The following is a 10,274-nucleotide window of genomic DNA, read 5'->3' on the forward strand; positions in this document are numbered from 1 at the left end:
AACACATCATTTATTTCTTTTACACTAAATTTGTAAATTTTTTTGAGTTAATTATTTTATATACAATTTAAATACATTTTTTCTTTAATATCAAACCTTTTTCATAAAAAATCAAAACAAAAATGACTTAATTTGAACAAGAAATTTGTGGATTGAAAAAAATCTTAAAAAAAAAAAGGAAAAATCTCGAATGTATAGTAACCAAAGAGTTGAAGAGAAATTTGAAAAGAATGGAGAATGATGAAAGAATAGAAAATTTTTCAAACTTTAAAGATGAAAAATGAAATGGTCACAAGAAATTCGAAAAGTTTTCAAACTTTTAATAATTTTTATATCATTAATTAATATTAATAGAGTTTAAAGAGAATAAAATTGACAATGGATGAGAAATTTGAAAAGTTTTCAAACTTTTAATGATAAATTTTTATAACATTGATTATAATAATAGTGTGGTTTTAAAGAGAATAAATCTTATAACTTTAAGACATTTTTTGAATGAAAAAAGTAAAAAATAAATAAAAAATTAATGATTGGTTTTCAAAGAAAAAAAATGTTAAATTAAAAAAATTCTTATGAAAAAACCAGGGACTTATATTATGTTCTTAAAAATTATATTTTTAATTTGTTTTTAAAAACTATTATATATTTTGTAAAACTTATTATTATTTTTTATTTGTAAATATATAAAATATAACCAGATTAAATTAAATAATTTCATATCAATATATATATATATATATATATATATATATATAATTATTCAATCAAATGAAAAATAAGTTTTGTTGTACAACTATTTTTTTTTAAAAAAAAGGATTAAAATCTCAATATAAAATTTTTCATTATTTTGGTAAATTTTATCTCAAAATTTTAATACTTTAAAAACAATGTAGTAATTTTCTTAATAAATTTAAATTTGTTTAAATAAATAATGCAAATGAGTGATGGAACTTTTTATTCAATAATTATATATAATATAATAAGTGTCATTATTAATTCACTATTATTTAATTAAATATAAAATTTTAAAAGATTTAAATATCTCAAAATCAATGGAAATTAGTTATAAAAAGCAAAAAGTTTTATGTAATTTTTTTAAATTAATTTATTTCATTGAAGTAATGAAAGATAGGTCAGGATAAGAAGAAAAAATTAATAATAAATATAAGTATTAAATATATTTTATTTATTTTCTCAAAATACTCAAATATGATTTATAGTGCATTTTGTAGTGATTATAGAAAACGTTTATAACATTTTTAATACTTAAAATATGAAAAAATTTAAAGTGTTATAAAGATTATAAACACTTCTTAAAATCACTACCAAACGCGTTATTAAAATACTTTAAATTTGTTATCAAGAAAAAAAACTCTAATTAATGGGAGAGTTTCAAACAAACTTTAATTGTCTTTCATCTCAATTCTGAATCAAAAATCAAAAAACATTTTACGATGATTTTCTACTATAATCAGACTTCTTTTTATACATATTATAAATAAATCAGAATAAATGACTAAAACTAATAGATATCGTATTAGTGGATCATGAGACGCTTTGTCAAATAGAACGAAGGATGAAGTGACTGTGTTGGAGGGCATGCCAAAGATGAATGCCGAATTTGAGAGGTTTCCTACAAACATTAATATTTTTCTTTATAGTTTGTTGAGAGCAATTTTCAGGATTGAATTTGAATGCAAAATTAAAATGAAGTTACGAACATATAGATTTCTGTCGTGTCAAGCAATTAAAACCTTGAATTAACTTCCTATTAAAATTGTTGATGGAATAAAAATTGGAGGCAAATGAAAAATTCCATTACCTTTTAGGTTTGTGATGGTAATTTTAAGAATGGTTTCTGTTACGTTAAGTAATTAGAACCGTAACTAAATAAAAAGATTAAATCATCATTTAAGTGGATTATTAATATTGATAAAAGTATTTCAAGAAATAAAATTTAATATTTTCGTTTATAGTTCATTGAGAGTAGATTTCAAGATTGAATTGAAATATAAAATCAAAATGAAGTTATGAATATACATATTTTCGTTATATCAAGTAATTGAAACCTTAGATTAAGTCCCTATTAAAACAGTTGATGAAATAGAAATTGGAGGCAAATGAAAATATTACAATTTTCATTACTTTTTAGGTTTGTGTTGCCAATTTCAAGAATAAGTTCTGTTAATCCTAAGAAAATGAAAAAAATTTAATTTTCATTTAAGTTGATTATGAGTATAGAAAAGATTAATTTTTGAAAATTTTTTTAGGTTTGTGACGGTAATTTTAAGAATGGTTTTCGTAACATCAACTAATTAAAAGAAAAGATTAAATTATTATTTAAGTTGATTATTAATATTGATAAGGGTATTTTAGAAAATAATGGGGGAAAAATCGTAATTTTATAGGTAGTATAGATGTTATAAAATACTCTATCTTTAAAAAATAATATTATTTAAATAAAAAAAAGGCCTTTATAAAGGGGTTGAGTTGGGTAAGTTTTTAACCGGGGACCAAACGCAGCGGAAGTTGTACCAGGTGCATGGTCCAAAAACGGCGCCGTTTTAGCTTTCTCCCCACGCACAACCCCTTCCCTCTGCCTCGACGTCTCTGAAACAAGAACTACACTGAGCCCCATAGCCCAGTTCACCCTCCATATGTCGAAAGCCTAACCCTAACCCTATGCAATGGATCCAACACCACCAGAGTCATCACCCCCACCGCTGCCGCCAGCGCCGCTTCCGCCACAAGAGCTCATCCAAACCATAACAACGATTCTCGCCTCCAACAACATGCCGCTCCAAGCACTGAACACATACATTCCCCACCTGACACCGCCGCTGGTCCTCTCAATCCTCTCCTCCAAAACCCTAATTTCTCGCCCAAATATTCTCATTTCCTTCTTCAAATGGGCCCAAACCAACCTCCCCACATTCCCACACAACTCTCTCCCTTCTCTACTCTCCCTTCTCCCCTCCCTCTTCTCCCACCGCAAATTCTCCGACGCCAAATCACTTCTTCTCGGCTTCATAGCCACAGACCGCCGCCACGATCTCCACCTCTCGATTCTCCGCCTCACGAGCCCCTCCAAAGCTCTCTTGGACACTGCCATTGGCGCCTACGTTCAATCGGGCCAGCCCCACCACGCCTTCCAAATTTTCAAGAAAATGAAGCGCCTCCGCCTCCGCCCCAATCTCCTCACTTGTAATACTCTGCTCAATTCATTGGTAAGGTACCCTTCGTCGCATTCGGTTTCGTTTTCTAGGGAAGCATTCAATGATGCCATTAAACTCGGGATAGTCCCAAATGTAAATACTTTTAACATAGTGATATATGGGTATTGCTTGGAGAATAAATTTAAGGATGCTGTGGAGTTTCTGAATGTGATGGGGAAATATAATTGTTCGCCTGATAATGTGACTTATAACACTATATTGGATACGTTGTGCAAGAAGGGGCGGTTGGGTGATGCCCGGGATCTGTTGATGGATATGAAGAGTAGAGGTTTATTGCCGAATAGGAACACATATAATATTTTGGTTTATGGTTATTGTAAGATGGGGTGGTTGAAGGAGGCAGCAAATGTGATTGAGTTGATGACGCAAAACAATTTGTTGCCAGATGTTTGGACTTACAACATGTTGATTAATGGGTTGTGTAATGAAGGGAGGATTGAAGAAGCTTTTAAGCTTAGAGATGAGATGGAGAACTTGAAATTGTTGCCTGATGTGGTGTCATATAACACATTGATTAATGGGTGTCTTGAGTGGAGCAAAATTTCAGAGGCATTTAAATTGCTTGAGGAAATGAGCGAGAAAGGAGTCAAACCAAATGCTGTTACCCATAATATAATGGTTAAGTGGTATTGCAAGGAAGGGAAGATGGATGATGCGAGTAATACTATTACGAAGATGGAAGAAAGTGGGTTTTCCCCAGATTGTGTTACTTACAATACTTTGATCAATGGGTATTGTAAAGCAGGCAACATGGGGGAAGCATTCAGGACGATGGATGAGATGGGTAGGAAAAATATGAAAATGGATAGTGTTACTCTTAATACCATTCTCCGAACTCTCTGCAGGGAGAAGAAGCTTGAAGAGGCCTACAAGTTGCTTAGTAGTGCCCGTAAAAGGGGTTATTTTATTGATGAGGTAAGCTATGGCACTTTGATTGTGGGATATTTTAAGGATGGAAATGTGGATAGAGCATTGAAGCTTTGGGATGAGATGAAGGAGAAGGAGATTATTCCTAGTACTGTGACATATAACTGTATAATTGGAGGGCTTTGTCAATGTGGAAAAACTGAGCAAGCGATTTCCAAATTGAATGAGCTTCTAGAGAGTGGTTTACTGCCTGATGAAACTACATACAACACAATTCTTCATGGGTACTGCAGGGAAGGGGATGTTGAAAAAGCATTTCAGTTTCACAACAAAATGGTTGAAAATTCATTCAAGCCGGATGTGTTTACTTGCAATATTCTTCTTCGTGGGCTTTGTATGGAGGGGGTGCTAGAAAAGGCTCTTAAGCTCTTCAATACATGGGTCTCAAAAGGGAAGGCCATTGATACAGTAACCTACAACACATTGATAACAAGCTTATGCAAAGAAGGGAGACTTGATGATGCCTTCAATCTTCTCTCAGAAATGGAAGAAAAGGAACTAGGACCTGATCATTATACATACAATGCTATTATTACTGCCCTAACTGATTCAGGTAGGATTAGGGAAGCTGAGGAGTTTATGTCAAAAATGCTTGAGAAAGGAAATTTACCTGATCAGGTTTTGCAATTGGACAAGAATGAAACAGTGGTGACGAGTGAAACTTCAGAGGAATCTGATTCAAGTTCTGTTGCTTACTCTGAATGGATCAAGGAGTTGTGTACTGAAGGGAAATACAAGGATGCAATGCGCATTTTTGGAGAATCAAAGCAGAAGGGCATTACTGTGGATAAATCCACATATATAAATTTGATGGATGGGCTTATCAAACGAAGAAAAAGCATATCAAAGGAAGCCCGATGATACTGACTCCTTGGGTTCTCTTCCTGGCAATGTCAAATGGTCCTGGTATCATCATGTTTCACATGTATTTGACAGCATCTAATCCAGGGTTTCAGGTATGAATTTTCCTCTTTGAAATGGAATAAGATTGTTTGTGCTTTGGTCTTTTCCTAATAATGCATTTCTTAATTATTTTTAGCAATTGGAAGATGTAGTTGGCTAGCACTGTTATTTCTCCCTTTTCATATAACTCTCTAATTTCTGGTGCTTAAGCATACCAGTGATCTGTTGTGGATTCTGAAAATGTTTGATTGAGGGAGATAGAGATGTGTAATACATGCCACACAGAAGTCACATATTTGCATGTTTTTAAACTGTGACACTGATAATGTGAAAGGTGAGAATATGCACTGGCACTTTATATTTGACCAAGGGAATCTCTGAAATATTGGATTTGGGAGTGTCACAGGATTTTGAAGGATCCAGAAAGCTTGGTTCAGGGTCTGATAGATCCTTTGCTCAAAGATTCATTTGATCAGTTTATGGGTTGTTTGGGGGTCGTCAGTCGTTCCTTTATGGAGTAAGTTGCTGGAGGAGGGGCTAGGATGGTTAGGGGCCTTAGGTCCTTTATTTTGGTTTGTGTTTAGTTTTTCTCCTTGCTATATGGTACTCTGCAATTAATTCCTGTGTACCTGTGTATTATTCCTGTCTTTTAATACTTTTTATTCTCCTATCAGAAAAGAAGAAACAAAAAATTGGGAGAAGCAGATATGTTTGTACCTACACAATCAGGAAAAATGGATTCTAAGCTTCATAAATTGATGACTTCCTATTCTAAGTACCCCAGAATTTGTCTGCATGTGTAGTGCTAGTGGAGCTGTTGCTGTTTTTAGTGTGTTGAGTTTTCAATAACATCAGAAGTATTATCCATTTATCCATCTTTAGACACACATACAAACATCCACATGCATACTTAGCATGTCTGTAAGACTTATTTACTTCTACAAGTGCTTTTAAAATTTGATGAAGGTAATGTTTTTATTGCTGTCTCATGTTTTCTTAGAAACGAAGGAACTCATTATATTTGTCACTTTTATCAATTGGATATTTGTTTACTTGGTTAAGTCTTGGAAGTCTTGAACATGAATCTCTTATTTTATCCTTCACTGCATGCTATGACTAGTTTTCTTTTATAAGTATTTTCAAATTTTGATCAGGTCAAGGCAACGTTTTTCTTACCGTCTCATGTTTTCTTACAAAAGAATGAAGTTATTATATATGTTATTTTTGTCTGCAGGCCTTAATATGCATGATGTCCTGTGTTTTACAATTCATCACCTTCAAAGTTAGCATGCTGGAGGAATTTCATATGATGTCTATGGCAGTTGAATTATATTCTTCATGAAAAAGTGAAATTTCTGTGGACCTCTTCTCTCTCTTATAATGAGCAAACTCATGGATTTCCCTTGTCATTGTCGGTGGGGCACAAAAGGGTGCAACCTTGTGCTTGCTATCTAGCGATCAGTCCCTAGAAAATTTGTTGTATGGGATCTTCTGAATGAATGAAGAAGCCCATGATGGATCAACACTGCATGGACCTTGGTAAGGCACAAGAAAAATAAAATTTCTTTGTTCATATCATTAGTTTAGTCCCACCATGAACTATAGGCTATGTTGTAACTTGTCTGGAGTTTTTAGTGTATAACATGATACTGCTAAGAGCATTAGGAATTTAGGCCTATTAAAGAACTTTGTGAATGACATAATACTGTTAAGAGCATTAGGCCTATTATAAAATTCAAAATAGTAATGTAAAATTTTCTTTAAATTTACTTGTGTTATATGGTAGTAATTTCTATCAGAATGTTATATAATAGTACCAACATTCTTCAAACATACTGTTGTCATGCCTTGGGATACTAATTTTTCAATCTTTTTTCTAAAATGATTTTTTGTTTTTAAATTTAGTTGCCTTTCACGCAATTCTAATGTTTGTACCTGTATTAATATGCATCATAATCTGGAATCCACTGTTGCTTCTTTTTCTAATCCCTCAATGTTAGGGCCCAAGGTTGGTCATTCTCATTTCCCTGGAAGGTGTTGTAATCTTCGATAGGAATGATTTTTTTATTCCTTATTATAGTTTTTGTTGATTGAAAAATGTTAGGATAGCATCCATGACTGTATAAATGTCTTGGCCTAATTGTTGAAGGTGGTGGATATGCTCTGAAGGAAACCATCTCTGCAACACTGGTTGTGAGGACGGTTTTTGTTGTTGCTACTAATTTGATGGACTAGAGATTCTAAATCCTGCTGGGGCAGTTCTTCTGGCAGAAGTTGACTGGAATCTTTTAAGTATCGTAGCTTGATAGTTGATGCTTGTTTATTTGAAACTACATCCAGTTCATTCATTTTTGATTTCAAGGATAGACATAGGAATGTGATTTATTGATTATTTTCTGATCTCACATTTTTTTTTCGTTTTTCTTCTTGAGAATTTGACCTTCTTTGATTTGCACTGTGCTGATTGCTGAAGGTTTGATAACAATAACTTTGATCTAAATTGCTAAAGTGGGCAAAAATGCAGTTCTATTTTCATCCAACAAATTAGACAGGCAAAAAAGGTCATACACATGAGGATTTCATTTGATGTGGTCCTTTGAAGTATGAGGTGTGGCTTTACCAAATTGTAAATGTTGCTAGTGACTTGGGATGCTCCTTCTGTTGGGTTCCATGTTTATCTAATCATGTTGCAAATCAGGCAGCTGAAAAAGGAGCCAAACAACTTGTCTCTTTTATAGGGGTTCTTGACTACCTTCCATCTTCTCCAAGTTTACTATTACCTTAAGTTTGCAAATTAGGTAGAGCTATCCCTGGTTTGTAATTGTTGCCACATCTTTCCCTAGAGTTCTACTATTACCTCTTTTACTTTGAGCAGATCATGTGTTTTCATAGAAGGATATCTCATCCATTGTTGTACTTTGTAATTTCAATGAATTTTTATGTGTTTCTGATTAAAAGGATTTTTTGAGTCATTTTATGTCAAATGGGAGGGTTGTTCAGTTAATACTGCTAAGGGGCTCAGGATCTCGGTGGGAATGTTGGTGAAGCATAAAATTTCTTTTGTTTCAGTAAGCTTATATATCATACTTATGAATGACAGGGTCCCCGTGTTTGTGCATGTGCATTCACTTGCATTTGAATTTCCTTTTTCCTTTTCATTTGAGCATGGACTTCTCCAAAATGGTCTGCTAATGGGAACCTTTTGGCCTGGCTCAGGGAAAGAATTGAATGGTGGATGCTGCTGATATTCCCAGTGATGATGTACTTTCTCAAGATCTTCTTTTAACTGTTTACCTTGTTTTCTGACAGGTAATTTATGTGCATTTTATCCTGTATCCTTCTAAATCCAAATGAATATCCTTTGGGTCTTTATTGGATGTCTATTCATAAATAAGTCAAAAATAACATTCTTTCAGATCAACGTTGGGCAACCTTGGCTATTGTTTATGTCTATAACAGTTAAATATTTGTCATACAGTTTCCTTCTTGAGGAAAAAATTGTCGTATTGTTGCCTGGCATCCTTATCTTTTTTAACATTGTTTCTTATCCTTATTATAGAAAAATGAATTTTTTCCCTGCATCTGTCATAGAAATAATATTTTATGGTAGAAATGATTAAACAGAATCCAGATATGAAAATCTTAGAATCAAAATTTAGAATAACCGGTTTTTATATAGAAATTGAGTTCACTATATCATTAACAAATTGGCAGGCTCTCGGTACCATAAAATGGCAAAACTGGAGATGAAAAATGCTAATGGATTCTCAACTTCATAAAACATTCTTTGATATTTCCCTTTCCATATATGTTAGGACTCTAAAACTAGAGATTCATTAGACTTTTTGTGTAAGCATACTGGCACTAAAACTAAAGAATGCTTTGATCATCTCAATGTGTTACAAACTACATGCTGAACCTGGAGAGATAATAAGGTGAAGTAAAAAGATCCAAAGGGGGGTTGCATATACAAATGATCAACCCTCTAGGCCTCAAACTTGCAAATAAAACTTCTAATAGCAATGATCCAGGTTTTGAACATATGACTAGTGCTGTTGTCCCATAAAAAAACACCACCTTTGATAAAATTGAGGATTTCCACAATAGATCCATTAGAAAGATCATCTTATCATCTGCTAAGAATTGAAGAAAGACATGAATAATTCTTATTCTTGTCTTGGCAGCTAATGCCCCTCTGAAAGTTTTGTAAGGAAATCCCATGGTTTATGCCTTTTTGATATAATCTATTTTTGTTTTCCTCCATTTGGTTGTTTTATGATCATATAAAAGGATAAATGGGTTGTCCACCATTAGTAGCTCAGGGTGAAAAGATTAAGTGTTCCCAGTCCTTTCATTTGATAAAAATCCTTGCTGGTATAAATATACCCCTCCATCACATTGCTGCCACTCTGGTGCCTATGAAATTTAACCAACCTGCACTTTTTGGTCTCAGAAACCTCCTCCTATTTCTCTCCCATATCTAATTCCTACCTCTTTTGCATTTGAATTTCTTTCTTTTTTTTTGGGTCATTTTTCATTTAATCTTCAACTCCTTACTGGTGATGGGATAAAAGAATTCATGAATACAATTTCTATTAAACCTTTGGATAAAGATCATGCATGAGTTTCTTTATCATTGAAGAGTAAATTTTTTGAAAAGAACGGTCTCTTTATCATTGAACAGTAATATGTTGAAGTTTTTATATCTGAATTGATTAAGTTTATTTTCTTTAACAATTCTGATACAATAGTAAAACCAAAATTGAAAACATGAGAGTGGTTATACATGCAACTAAAAATGCAGAAGTCATTATTGTTTTCTTTTTAGCTCTTTTGTTTTTTTTTTTGATAGGTGCAGTGCGCAATCATTGTTATTAGATTGTCATAGTTTACAATCTGAACCCTAAGGGAATCTGAATCTTGAATCGCAAAAATTGAATGTAAAGGTGCCTATGTGGTTTTAGGAAAAAAGCATGGAGGGCTATGGTGAATATAAAAAGTTATGGCATTTGAGGTGACTTTTTCTCCTCCCTCTCTCTCTCTCTCTCTCTCTTCTCTAAATTTTTGTATTGGAAAACCCTGTATTTGATCTTGTGTATATGAAAAGTCTTATGATTCATGATTTGGAGATTGCATACCGTGAAACCTTATAATATGTATTGAGAACATCTAAATGGAATGAATAATGTTTACTAATTTGCTTGTTCA

The 10,274-nt window shown here is 33.0% G+C and overlaps 1 protein-coding gene across 5 annotated transcripts; it reads left to right on the top strand.

Annotated features, from left to right (window-relative positions):
• The first annotated feature begins 2,504 nt into the window (after positions 1-2,504).
• Positions 2,505-10,274, top strand: LOC100254777 (pentatricopeptide repeat-containing protein At2g16880). 5 transcript variants are annotated; one of them, XM_010660140.3, is made up of 4 exons: positions 2,505-5,119; positions 6,301-6,605; positions 8,283-8,375; positions 9,919-10,274. In XM_010660140.3, exon 1 carries the CDS (start codon positions 2,688-2,690, stop codon positions 5,022-5,024), a length of 2,337 nt encoding a protein of 778 aa, XP_010658442.1. In that variant the 5' UTR covers positions 2,505-2,687; the 3' UTR covers positions 5,025-5,119; positions 6,301-6,605; positions 8,283-8,375; positions 9,919-10,274. The 5 variants fall into 5 exon arrangements, with proteins under 5 accessions (XP_010658442.1, XP_019080170.1, XP_010658443.1 ...); XM_019224625.2 differs by having other exon boundaries at positions 2,511-5,119; positions 9,925-10,274; XM_010660141.3 differs by having other exon boundaries at positions 2,511-5,119; positions 10,031-10,274.

The sequence above is a fragment of the Vitis vinifera genome, chromosome 13 (assembly GCF_030704535.1).
Source record: "Vitis vinifera cultivar Pinot Noir 40024 chromosome 13, ASM3070453v1".
NCBI classification, from domain to species: domain Eukaryota; kingdom Viridiplantae; phylum Streptophyta; class Magnoliopsida; order Vitales; family Vitaceae; genus Vitis; species Vitis vinifera.

Excerpts from the sequence above, each read along its gene's own strand:
- LOC100254777 (XM_010660140.3), top strand. The coding sequence starts at position 2,688 with ATGGATCCAACACCACCAGAGTCATCACCCCCACCGCTGCCGCCAGCG.